Raw genomic sequence first — 13897 nt, 5'->3', positions numbered from 1 at the left:
AAGAGAAAGAATGGTTTCCCTACAAAATACATTTGCCTGACAGGGAAAAGCAGCAATTACTTTCCCTACCTAAGTGCCCCTTAAAGAGGAAGTAAACCCTCCTCTGCAACTTTTACCTATAGGTAAGCCTATGATAAGGCTTACCTATAGGTACTGTAAAAATCTCCTAAACATGTACCGTTTAGGAGATATTTACCTTACATGCAGCCAGTGACGTCACTGGCGCATGCGCTCTGAAGGAACGGCCGCTGGTGCCGTTCCTTCAGAGCCCCGTGCCGTGACCGTCGGCTCCTGCGTGGAAGACGGGCGACTGGACATGTCGCCCGTCATACAGGTGCGTGGGCGGCATGGCGGGGGCTCGTTCTAAGGTATTTCATAATGAGCTAGTATGCGGTGCATACTAGCTCATTATGTGTTTCTCTTTTCAGGTTGCAAAAAAAAAAAAAAATCATGGGTTTACAACCTCTTTAAGAAGCCCCTGGCATGCAGGACAATCAATATGAGTGATGTTACCTGGGAGTGAGGATCTCCTTGTACTGCAGCCTCTCCACCCTGGTGGTGGCTGCTACCGACATAGGAATCACTATATTGTCAATGTCGTAGGATGTCTCCAACCGCCTCTTCCTCGCAGCCTGTCAGATGACAGAAAGCAATAACATAAGTCTCTGCAACATGAAGCGTGTGAATTAGGAATCAATCTGTGATATCATTAAAGGGCCAGTTCATCCAAAGCAGAATGAATTATCCACCATCATTGTTTAGCTTGTCTGCACAAGCGCATGTTACTGCAACACATAGGCATGAATCAATTTGATGTAATTATTATTATTAATGTACAGGTAAAAAAAAAATAATTTTATATATAGTCTCTAATTTATACACATGGGGGGCAGTCATATTTGCTCATCTCATACACAGGTTTTATCTCCTGCTTTGCAGCATTACATAATGATTGTGTTTTACTGCATCTTCTCATAACGCAGATCAAAAGCCTGCTACACAAAGCTTGAATGTCAATTGATTCCTGCTGAATAGGCTGAAATTTGAGTTGTGGGTGGCGCTGACATCACCAGGCTCAATATAACTCGATTGAAAAACTGAAGAAGCCTGGGAAAACTGCTGGCCAAACCTTGACCGCATCCAATCAGATTAAGTCACTACAGTATTTGGGTATTCAGACAGCCGCGGGTTCTATGGGCTGTCTAAATACAATAAAAAAAGTCAGCAGTCCAGACTCCTCCATCCACTGTTTTGCGCTGATCGAGGAATAGATTACATAAATAGATACCGTACCAAAAAAAAAAAGAAATCCAGTCCATCCAGTTCAACCAATACATTACTTTCTAGCTGCGTAAGCTATCGGAAATCAATGAACTCCAAGTATGGCTGATATTTTATCTCAACAGTAGTTACGCAGACAGGTTGAATGAGGCTGAACCAAATCCAGAGCTCCCTCTAGTGGCTATTCTACAAATAAGTAGATTTTATTTTTTTTTAAATCAGAAAAAAAAGTTCATTAGAAAATACACATTTCTGAGAGTTTCGTCATACAATACATTCAGAGAAATTTAAGTACAACGATGCTCTTTTACACAACCAAAGCAGGTATATATACCAAATCAAACCAGATACACCATCAATTGTTATATCTCCAAGTCTATACACTGCTCAAAAAATTTAAATAAACACTTTTTAAATCAGAGTATAGCATCAAGTCAATTAAACTCCTTGAATATTGATCTGGTCAATTAAGTAGCAGAGGGGGTTGTTAATCAGTTCCAGCTACTTTGGTGTAAATTAAACAGGTTCACTAGATGGGTAACAATGAGATGACCTCCAAAACAGGAATGGTTTTACAGGTGGAGGCTACTATTTTTTTCCCTACTCATCTTTTCTGACTGTTTTCCACTAGTTTTGCATTTGAGTAGGGTCAGTGTCACTACTGGTATTATGAGGCGATATAGAGACCCTATAGAGGAGGGATCCTAAAACTACGGCCCTCCAGCTGTTCCAGAACTAAACATCCCATGAGGCATTGTAAAACTCTGACAATCGCAGACATGACTAGGCATGATGGGAATTGTAGCTCCTGAACAGCTGGAGGGCCATAGCTTGAAGACCCTTGCTATAAAGGTTGAACAGGCAGTCCAACTCCTCCAGAATGGCACATCAATATGTGCCATTGCCAGAAGGTTTGCCGTCTCCCAGCACAGTCTCAAGAGCATTGAGGAGATTCCAGGAGACAGGCAGTTACTCTAAGAAAGCTGAACAGGACTGTAGAAGGTCCTTAACGCATCAGCAGGACCGGTGTCTGCTCCTTTGTGCAAGGAGGAACAGAATGAGCACTGCCAGAGCCCTACAAAATTACCTCCAGCAGGCCACTGGTGTGAATGTCTCTGACCGGACTTCATGAGGGTGGCCTGAGCGCCCTACAACCTTTAGTGGGCCCTGTCCTCACTACCCTTGGACACCAGAATTAGCACGTCCACCACTGGCATCCTGAGCTTTTGAGAGCAGGTTCACCCTGAGCACGTGACAGACATGAAAGGGCCTAGAGAAGCCATGGAGAACATTATGCTGCCTGTAACATCGTTCAGCATGACCGGTTTTGTGGTGGTTAGAGAGCTGCACGATTCTGGATAAAATGAGAATCTCAATTTTATTTGCTTAGATGCTTAGAATAAAGACCACGATACACATTATACAAAAACATTTAAGCTAACTTTTCTATTTAGTGATTTTTTTTTTTTTAATTCAATAAAGTCTTTTTTTTCACACACAATGTGACATAAAATATTGCAACAACCGCCATATTTTCTAAGGTCTTTGCTTTAAAAAAAATAAATAAATAAAAATGTATATGTATATATAATCTAAGTCATTTTCTAGCAAAAAAATACTGATTTTAACTTGTTGCCAACAAGTGTCAGAAAAAGGCTTAGTCTGAGTAAGTTCATTCTTTTGATCTAAAAGAACAAAATTATACTTTGTTTATAGTGATCTCCCAGCCTTAGCAATGTTGATAGCTGTTAGTGAGCAGAGAACAGCTCTGCTCTGTATGAAATCGAGGAAAATTGGATTTTTGTCTTACTGTAAAATCCTTTTCTCTGATGTTCATTGATAGACACAGCTCCAGATCGTCTTGACCCTTGGGGTTATGCTGCCCCCTACAGGAGTAGGACACTAGGTGGAAAAAAGTTTGAACACACCTATAGGGCAGTCCCAGGGGATATACTCCCACTCTCTGCTATAGGTCTTCAGTTTGGTAACAAACAGTGTCAGAACAACATAAATCCCAACTCAATAGAGGGGTGGGTGCTGTGTCCGCCAATGAACATCAGAGAAAAGGATTTTATGGTAAGACAAAAAGCCAATTTTCTCTATCGTTCATTGACAGACAGCTCCAGATCTTCTTGACGCTTGGGACGTCCAAAAGCAGTGTCAACATGAGGTGGGAAGAACACAGAAAAAAAAAAAAAAAAAAAAAAAAAACAATATCCAAAGGCTAAACATAGCCAAACAGGTAAAACAGGAGCTCAAGCAGGAACAACTGGAGCTCACCTGACAAAACACCCTCAGGGAGGATTAATCCTCTCCAACAGCGGCCTGCAAAACCTTGTGGCCAAAAGAAGCATCCGCAGAAGCCAACACATCCACCTTATATTATTGTCTCTGTGAACCAACAGATAGAGTGAACGACAAGACAACGCAGCCAACTCAGACACCCTGCGTGCAGTATTAATAGCCACCAAGAAAGTTACCTTGTGTGACAGAGTAAGCAGAATAGGGACAGCAGAGATGGCCGGAACGAACTGTTCTGCCCACCTTAGAACGCCGACTACTTCCTGGGTCGTTAGGGCACTTTTGGCGCCCCCTTGATTATTGACCTATGCCACAGCCGTGGCTTTGTCCGATTTAATCCTTACCGGGTTCCCCTGCAGACGAACCGTCCACTGGGTAAGGCAAAGCCTGATCGCCCAAATTTCCAGGATGTTGATCAGCAGGCTGGACTCCTTAAGAGTCCAGACCCCCCGAGCACAATCTGTGCCCAAGACACCTCCCCACATGGACAGGCTGACATCTCTGGTGACCACTGTCCAGTACAGGGGGAGAAAGGATTTGCCCTGTCGAAGAAACAGAGAGGGGAGCCGCCAGATCAGGGATCCCCTCGTACCCCGGCTCAACAGGATCAGATTGTCTAGGTTCCATTAGGCAGGAATCTTTTTTTGCAGAGATCTGGTATGGAACTGAGCAAACGGAACCGCTTCGAAGGTGGAGACCATCAACCCCAGCACTTGCATACAAGTCCTGAGAGATGACCGCCGGCTACAGATCAGGAGCCGTATTGCATACGGCAACTTCTGGAGTTTCACCTTCGGAAGAAACACCTGGGCTGAGGCCATGTCCAGGGTCAGGCCCAGATAATCCAGCTTGGTGGACGGGACCAGAACAGGTTTTTGGAAATTCAGTTTCCAACCGAACTTTTGTAGAGTTCGCACCGAAATGTCCAGACTGTCTTGTAAGGCATTCGGAGACTCTGCTCGCAGAAGGAGGTTGTCTAGGTACCCCAGTACCGCAATCAACTTCTGCTTTAGCAATGCTAACACCAGGGCCAAAACTTTTGTGAACACCCAAGGAGTTGAGGCGAGACCAAAGGGCAACGCTACGAATTGATAGTCCTCCTCACCCACGGCAATGCGAAGAAAACACTGATGCCCGACATATATTAGGACGTGATTGTAAGCGTCCTTGATCTCGATAGAGGTCAGTAAATCCCCCTTATGAAGGTATGGCACTACCGTGCAAAAGGACTTCATTCTTAATTTCTGAACCAGCACAAAGCGGTTAAAGGCCTTAAGGTCCAGAATTGGACAGATCTTGCCTTCCTTCCTGGGAACAGTAAGCAGGTTTGAATAAAACAAATGCAAGCGGCCCGATTCTGAAACAGAGACAATGACCCCCTGTGAAAGCAGATCCTATACCGCCCCAAGAAGACCTCATAGGCGATCTGGGCCATACACAGGTTGGAAGGGAAGAACCTTGCTGGAGGCAAGGATCGGAAATCAATCTTGTAACCGGACCAAATCAACTTGTGGACCCATTTGTCCTGAAACAAGGAGGTCCATGGATCCAGAAAGAAGCAAAGACGCCCCACCCACCCCAGATACAGGTGAGGGCACCCCTTCAGGCAAAAGCGGGCTTGTCTAGTGTCCCGGAGGAACCCGCTCTCGACTTACCAGGCCAGGGCTTCTTAGAACCCCCTGCAGGGTTACGGGCAGATTTTGATTCCTGGTCCTTGGATACCGAGAGACGAAAGGACTACTTATGGGCCACGTTTGCGACGAGACTCTTTGCCCTTGGTAGTCTGTGGAAGCAGAGTACTCTTACCTTACCTCCAGTAAGAACTTAATAATCTCTTCCATGGATGCTCCAAACAAGCGGTCTCCTACAAAAATGAGATCAGTCAATACTTTCTTGGAAGCCTGGTCCGCAGACCAGTATTTCAGCCATATCATGTGGCGAAGAGTCACCTCTGTCACAGGCATCATAAAGGCTAAGGGGGTCGCATCCAGAGAGGCATCACAAGATATACTGCAACCCCTGGACCAACTGGTCCGCCAGCTCAGAAGGGGACTGTCCCCCCCTTCCAAATCCTGGCGCAGGAGCTTAGCCTATACCGTGAAGGTCTGGGAAACCAAGGTTATGGGAAAAATGGCCGCAGAATGGAACCGGCCATGGAAAAAAGGTATTGGACTAGAGATTCAGCTCTCCTGTCAAAAGTGTCCCTTAAGGACGGAGAGTCCTCCACCAGGAGAAGGATGGCTTTATTCAACCTGGAAACCTGCGAGTCCAACACAGGTGGTAATGTCAGTTTCTTTAACAGGGACTCTTCAAAAGGATACCTTCTAGCGAAGCCTTTAGGGACCCCAACAGTGCTTTTGGGGGAACCCCACTAACTGGCCACAATGCCGCTTTGGAGATCTGTGGGTACAAAATTGCACCGGCGCACCCGACGCAGCAGTAGCTACATCCTCCAATTTCAAAGTTTCCCGCACTGATACAATCAGCACATCCACGAATGCTTTTTCATGCGCGGCTGTAGTGGAAGAGGAATCATCCTCACTATCAAGAGCACGCAGGGTGCGTGGAAACAGACCCAGTAGGATGACTAGCATCCGCAGCGGCCGAATCAACCTCAGAATCGGAAGAGACCGAGGAGGCAGGTGAAGGCGGAGGATGCTTTTTGTTCGTCCTATTTTGGAGGGCCAAATCTACTTTAGACACTAGTGACTGCAGGACCGCCGTCATAGCAGACAAGGTGGACTGGGACCCCGCAGCCTCAGAGGGGGGGGGGGGTCAGGTGGTGACACGTGCTCCAGGGACTCAACAGTTAACCTAGGGACCGCCAGCAAAAAGTGTAAAAAATTGCTGTTTAAAATTCCCCCCACCACTGCACAAGTGGCACCACAAGTCCCAGAGCACCAAATACCTATAACAGAAAGAGGGAGCCGTTTAGCACCCACAGGGACTCACCACCTGCTCCTCAGATGCAGTGCTAGAGAGCCAGGCTGCACCATATGCGGCGATCAAAGAGAAAGAGGATGTACAGGAAGCTAAGCATGGGTGAATGGGAGGTGGTCCACAGATAGTCCCCGATAGTGAGTTGGAGCGACATGAGAGAAGGAAGGCACTTGGGGGTCCAACCAAACCAGGGAGGGGCCCATGTCCACCCAGAAAAGCCATCAGAAGGGAGGAGACACTACTCACCACACACTGGGACCAGGCCAGACGGGCACCGCTCCAGGCAGACCACTGCACCATCTTAGAATGGGGGTGCTGCGGGCCAGAGACACAGTGTGACTTAGGTCGTGACCTGGGCCCCTGTCCAGTGAGGCTATGTCGCGTCCAACCTAGCGCGGAGCTAGAATCGGGTCGCTCGCGGGCCTGACTGGGAAGATCATAAGGATCTAGGATATCCAGTCCTTCGCCCAGTCCAGCAGTTGATTGTAGTTCTCACAGGAACAAGGAATAATAATAAAAAAAAAAAAAAAATTGGATTTTTGTAAGATCTTACCGTAAAATCCTTTTCTCTTAGCTCATTGACAGACGTAGTCCTCTTTGATTCTCATCAATAGGGTTATGCTGCCTCCGCAGGAGTAGGACTAGGCAGAAAGAAAAACGTTCTGGCCACACCCTAGGGGCAGTCCCAGAGGGTATATCCTCTTCCTGTCTGCTACAGGATGTCAGTTATGTCACAAAGCAGTGTCAGAGAATTTAACCCAACCCAACTCAATGATAGAGGGGCGGGTACTACGTCTGTCAATGAGCTAAGAGAAAAGGATTTTACGGTAAGATCTTACAAAAATCCAATTTTCTCTGTCGCTCATTGACAGACGTAGTCCTCTTTGATTCTCATCAATAGGGACGTCCCAAAGCAGTGCCACAAATGAGGGGTGGGATTGACAGAAATCAAAATCCAATCTAGAAGGCCCAACCGGAGCCAACCAGAAGTATCAAGGGGCTCATCGAGCAAGCAGATGAGACCTACCCAACAAACCCTCGAGGTAGACCAACAGTCTCCTCAAACAGCGGCCTGCAGGAACCTTGCGGCCAAAGGAGGCATCTGACGATGCCCTCACATAAACCTTATACAATATTGTAAAGGTATGAACCGACGACCAAGTAGTCGCCTTGAAAACCTGAACCACTGACGCCTGATGGCGGAAGGCCCAGGAAACACTAAGCGCCCGAGTAGAATGCGCCTTAACAGGGAACGGGGGATCCCGACCCTTAGATAGAATAAGCCTATACCACCGTCTGTCTGATCCATATAAAGATGGTCGCGGCAGAAACAGGCAACCCCTTCTTAGGGCCATCCGTGATCACAAACAGTGAATTCGTCTTACAAATTGAATCCGTAGTATTCAAATATATCCTGATCGCCCGAACTGCATCCAAGGAATGCAACGCAAATTCTCGAGGATGATTGGGCTTAGGACATAGGAAGGACAATACAATGTCCTCATTCAAATGAAACTTTGAAACCACCTTAGGAAGGAAGGATGGATTCGGATGAAGAACAACCTTATCCCTATGAACCACCAGATATGGGGAACAACAGGATAATGCAGCCAGTTCTGACACCCTGCGTGCAGAAGTGATAGCCACCAAGAAGGCCACCTTCTGGGATAAAGTAAGCAAGGGAATCTCCCTGATATTTTCAAAGAGAGGTTTCTGAAGAACCGACAGCACCAAATTAAGATCCCAGGGTGGTAACGGCGCGCGCACTGGCGGAGCCAGGTGTCGCACCCCCTGGATGAAATTCCGCACCAAGGAATGAGTAGCCAAAAACTTCTGAAAGAAGATAGCTAATGCTGAAAACAGACCCTTAATAACACTCAAGGCCAGCTTCTGCTCAACTCCCTGTTGCAGAAAAACCAATATTCGGGCCACCGAATAAGAACGTGGAGGGAACCCAAGGGATTCACACCACGCAATAGAAGACTTCCATGTGCGATGATAAATCTTTCTGGAAGTCGCTTTCCTTGCTTTAACTAGAGCAGGAATAACTGAAGCTGACAATCCCTTGTCCTTCAGCACCTGGGTCTCAATAGCCAGGCCGTTAAAACCAGCGATCGTAAAGCAGGATGGAAGATCGATCCCTGCGACAGCAGATCCTCCCTAAGAGGAAGTCGCCAAGGAACGTCTGCGACCAGCCTGACCAGGTCGGCGTACCAGGCCCGACTAGGCCAGTCCTGATCTACCAGGATAACTGGGATTCCCTCCACCTCTATCCTGCGAAGAAGCTTCGGCAGTAACTTGGAGGGAAGTAGCTGATACTGCCCTCACGGGGCGATCAGCATGTCTGCGGTGTCTGCTAGAGGATCGTGGGAGCGAGCCACAAACCTCCGCACTTTCCTGTTGAGCTGAGATGCCAACAGCTCCCATTCGGGGTGCCCCAACGGAGGCACAGTTGGTGGAATATCCCTGGATGAAGAGATCATTCCCCTTGATCCAGAATCTGACGGCTGAGATAATCTGCCTGCCAATTCACCCCCGGAATGAATACCGCAGAGAGAGCTGGAACAATCGTTCCGTCCAACGAAGAATGCTGGCCACTTCTATGGCCGCCAGGACACTCCTGGTGCCCCTTTGATGATTGACATAAGCCACTGCTGTGGCATTGTCCGACTGGATCCGAACCGGGCTGCCCTGGAGCTGCTCGGTCCAGTGAATCAGACAAAGTCTGATCGCTCTCAGATTCAATACATTTATCAGTAACCTGGACTCTTCCAGGGACCAAAGCCCCTGAGCCGAGAATTTCTCCTCACCCGGATAGACTGGCATCCGTGGTGATAAGCGTCGAAATATTGGTAGGAATGACTTCCCCTGGCTGAGCATCGGAGACCGAAGCCACCAGACCAGGGACTCCCTGGTCCGCTCGCTCAGCTGGATCCGATTGTCCAGGGAATCTGGATTCCGGTTACACTTGAGAAGAATCTCTCCTTGAAGGATTCGGGTATGAGACTGGGCAAATGGTACTGCTTCAAAAAGGAAGCCACCCTCAAACCCAGGACCCTCATGCAAGCCTGGATGTGTCTAAAATTAGACCCAAATATTCCAGCCTCCTGGTGGGAACCAAAGATGACTTCTGCAGGTTCACCAGCCACCCGAACTCTTGCAAAAGAGGTCATGGTGATCTCTAAGTTTAGTAATAGAGCCGCACGGAGCAGAAGATCGTCTAGGTGACCTAGAATCGATATGTCCCGTTGTCGTAACAACGCCAAGACTGGGGCCAACACCTTTGTGAAGACCCAGAGAGTCGAGGCGAGACCAAAGAGTAACGCCACAAACTGATAATGGTACTCTTCTACGGAAAAACGCAGGAAACGCTGATGTCCTGCATAAATAAGAAAGTGAAGATAGGCATCCTAGATGTCTATGGACGCCAGAAAATCCCCCTGACGCAGGGAGGCCGCTACTGTGCGAATGGACTCCATCTTGAATTTTTGTACCCTGACAAAAAAGATTGAATGCTCTTAAGTCCAGAATTGGACGCACCTTGTCCTCTTTTCTGGGTATTGTGAAAAGGTTCGAATAGAACCCTTGAAATGCTCTGTCCAAGGAACGTGGACCACCACTCCTTGTTGCATTAAATCCGTGACTGCCCCCCGCAAGCTCTTAAGCGATCCGGGGATAGTCGAACATTGAAAAGGAAGAATCGCACTGGGAGAGATTGACATACAATCTTGTAACCTGACCGTATGACCTCGCGAACTATTTGTCCGAGGTTCTGGAAAGCCATGGATCCGGAAACCGGCGAAGACGTGCCCCTACCCCAGCTATGGGAGGGGGCGCACCTTAAGGCTTTAGTAGTCTTATCTTCAGGTCTGGAAGAGCCGGGCTTTTGCTTGCCCGACCAACGCCCCTTAAAAAAACCTCCCGTAGGAGTTTTGGAGGACTTTGCTTTTTTCGCCCGTGGGGCGAAAAAACTTTTTATGAGCGGAAAAAGAAGGCGCCCGTCTCTGACGGGATCCTTTACCCTTAGTACTTTGTGGCAAGAAAGTGCTCTTTCCTCTAGTGAGATCCTTAATAATCTCATCTAAATTGGCCCCAAGATAGGCGCACACCCTGAAAAGGGAGATTTAACCAAAGCTTCCTTGGAGCCTTGGTCTGCCCACCAATATTTAAGTCACAGTGTACGCCTGAGGACCACTGCTGAAACTGATGCTCGCCCCAATAGTGGAGTGGCGTCTAGTGCAACGTCGCAGACAAACTGTAACTCTTGTATTATCTGTTCCACCAGATCTGATAACGCCTGGGGGATATCTCTCCCCTCTAAGCCACTTGGTCCATTCTAGACCAATAGCAATTACTGGTCTGAAAGCTGACCCAATTAAGGAAAAGATGGCGTGAGACACAGCTTCCACCTTACGATCATCTTTAAAGGATGGAGCATCCTCCAATAGGATAACCGTAGCTTTGTTCAATCTGGAGATTGGAAAATCCACCACAGATGGTGCTATCCATCTCTTGAGGAATGATTCCTCGAACGGATAACGCCTATTAATGCGTTTAGGAAATAGTAGGGGCTCGTCTTGGATGACCCCATTCCTCCTTAGTTACATTACCGAAACACTTGGGTAAGGGAAATACTTTCGCCATTTTGGTGCGTTTATTAGTACCAAATGGGATCTCAGTATCAGCTACTTCTGATAGTGTAACCTCCGAACAGATACAATTAATACGTTACCAACGCTTCCTCTTGGGCTATGGTAGATGCCGAAACATCTTCCTCACTGTCTGAAGAGACAGTACCCGAGTCACAAACCCCAGATGAGGTACCTGCAACTGCAAAAATAGGCTCAGACTCTGAATCTGAAGTTTCAGATGAAAATGGGGGTAGGCGGGGGTCGCTTCCTTGCGCCCTGTCCCTGACAAGCCAATTCCACCCGGGATAGACAAAAAGTTTCCAAAACTGCTGACAATGACTCACTATTAAGTGGGGAACTAGAGGGTCCTGCAGCCACTTCGAGGGGATCAGGTGGAGATACATGTGTGGCAGGGTCCATGTTAATCCAGGACACTTTGCCAGTAAAAAAGAAAAAAACATTTTTTTTTTAAATAAATAAAAAAATACCTTTTTTTTTAAAATAAAAAAATACCTTTTTTAATTCACCAACGCAATAGCGCCCCTCAGCGTACCTGCTTTGGACCCCCACAGAGAGAGAGAGACCCCAAGGGCTCACCACCAGATGCAAAGAAGTTTCTTATTAAAACTGCTGTCAGCGTTGTCTTGTGCAGACTGGGAAGTCTTGCACTAGGTTTCCCGGGTGAAAGGAAGTGGCTCCGCCCCCTGTGTACGCTTTCCGGCGTTCCCAGCTGCTCCTCGAGGTTTGCTGGGCACATCAAACATGGCCGCCCCCATGCAGGAGACAATAGGCTACGAAAAAATGGCGGCCTGCGTGACCTGCGGGCGGCTTGTGTAGACAATGCAGACATGAGGTCTACAACAAAATGGCGGCGGACTGCCAATCTAGCGTGGCTCCTCCAGTACAGCGGCCTGCATGCTTTGAAAACAGCTGATGGTGGCCTGTCGGCCTGCGGGAGTATGGCGATCTAAGGTAGGCTATACCTCCTATGTGTTTACTATAGCAAATCGAACTCGGCTTCCTTGCTAGAGAACCCAAGGCTTGCTGAAGTATCAGCTCCCAAACCAAGCCTGCTGGAGTGTCAGCTCCTAAACCAAGGTTGCTAGAGTGTCAGCTCCCAAACCGAGGTTTGTTTAAAGTGTTAGCTCCCAAACCAAGCCTGCTGGAGTGTCAGCTCCCAAACCAGATCACACTATCACAGGGGATATGTGAACATGTCATAGGCTACAAGGGGGAACTTTAATGTCAGAAAGGATCCGACCATACACAGAGGGGCCTGTATCCCAAAGATCCCACAGGGGGGGAAGGGGGAACATTTACTCACCATACCGGCTGACGGCACCCTCTCTTCACAGTACCCTCTCCACCGGGGTGGGGGGCTGTCGACCAATATGGACGCCTTGACTCTCTGGTTCCTGGCGTCCAAGCGAGACGTTTAACTCGCAGGGTCAGTCCCCCAATGGGACTATGTCGCGGCCGACCCAGCGCGGGGCTATGGTCTGCACGCGCTTGTAGGCTGAACCGGGGTGACCACTGGATCTCAACATCCAGCCCGTCGCCCGGCCCCGCATACTTACTTGAATGTGTCGCGGCCGACCCAGCGCGGAGCTATGGTCTGCGCGCGCTCGTAGGCCGGCTGGGGTGACCACTGGATCTCAACATCCAGCCCGTCGCCCAGATCCAGCGTGATTTGCTTGAAGATCTCACAGGAAAAAACTGGAGACAAAAAACTACCTAAAAGGAAAATTTTTTTCTAAAAAATCTTGCCAGGACCAGAGATCCCAGCAAGGAACTTAGGTCCTTACTCCTGACTAGACAGAAAAAAACTGACATCCTGTAGCAGACAGGAAGAGGATATACCCTCTGGGACTGCCCCTAGGGTGTGGCCAGAACGTTTTTCTTTCTGCCTAGTCCTACTCCTGCGGAGGCAGCATAACCCTATTGATGAGAATCAAAGAGGACTACGTCTGTCAATGAGCGACAGAGAAATTCAGTTTAAAAAGGGAAAAATGCTAGGACCAGAGATCCCAGCAAGCAACTAGGTCCTTACTTCAACTAGGCAGAAAAAAACTGAAGACCTTTAGCAGGAAGTGGGAGTATACCCCCTGGGGCTGCCCTATAATGTCCTACTCCAGTAGGGGGCAGCATAAATCCAAGGGTCAATTGAATTGAGTTTATTTTTTAACAATTGTGCAGATATAGTGGTGGGTCAGTGATGGTCTGGGGAGGCATATCCATGGAGGAATGCACAGACCTCTACAGGCTAGACAATGGCACCCTGACTGCCATTAGGTATCGGAATGAAATCCTTAGACCCATTGTCAGACTCCACACTGGTGAAGTGGGTGCTGGGTTCCTCCTAGTGCACGACAATGCCCTGCCTCATGTGGTGAGAGTATGCAGCAAGTTCCTGGAGGATGAAGGAATTGATACCATTGAATGGCCACCACACTCCCCTAATCTAAATCCAAAAGAACATCTGAGGCCTGTACAAATCCTGTAGCTGCTGTCTTTCAATACAAGGACACACCTGTCCAGGGATTTCGTGATATCGGCACCCCTAGCCGATACGGTAATCGGTTTCGGGTGCAGGCGCCAACATTGTAAGTAAGGGAAAAACGGCAGTGAAGCCTTCAGTCTTCATAGCTGGTTTCCTACTGTGCATGCGCGAGTCGCGCTGCATTTTCTGAATGCTCCCGTCGTCTTCTGGGACACGTCGTAGATTGCTGATCTTACATGGAAGT

The 13897-nt window shown here is 48.0% G+C and overlaps 1 protein-coding gene across 5 annotated transcripts in view; it reads right to left on the bottom strand.

Annotated features, from left to right (window-relative positions):
* KANSL1 (KAT8 regulatory NSL complex subunit 1) overlaps positions 1–13897 on the bottom strand; it is a 233457-nt gene that overhangs the window by 13946 nt on the left and 205614 nt on the right. For all 5 annotated transcript variants that reach the window (XM_082271986.1, XM_082271987.1, XM_082271988.1 and 2 more), the window contains one exon: positions 514–632. In XM_082271986.1, coding sequence (XP_082128112.1) covers positions 514–632 — 119 coding nt within the window. The remainder of the gene's footprint in view (positions 1–513; positions 633–13897) is intronic.

Source organism: Pelophylax lessonae (genome assembly GCF_965119305.1).
Source record: "Pelophylax lessonae genome assembly, chromosome: 11".
Lineage (NCBI taxonomy): Eukaryota > Metazoa > Chordata > Amphibia > Anura > Ranidae > Pelophylax > Pelophylax lessonae.
This window is presented reverse-complemented; position numbering and strand designations above follow the sequence as displayed.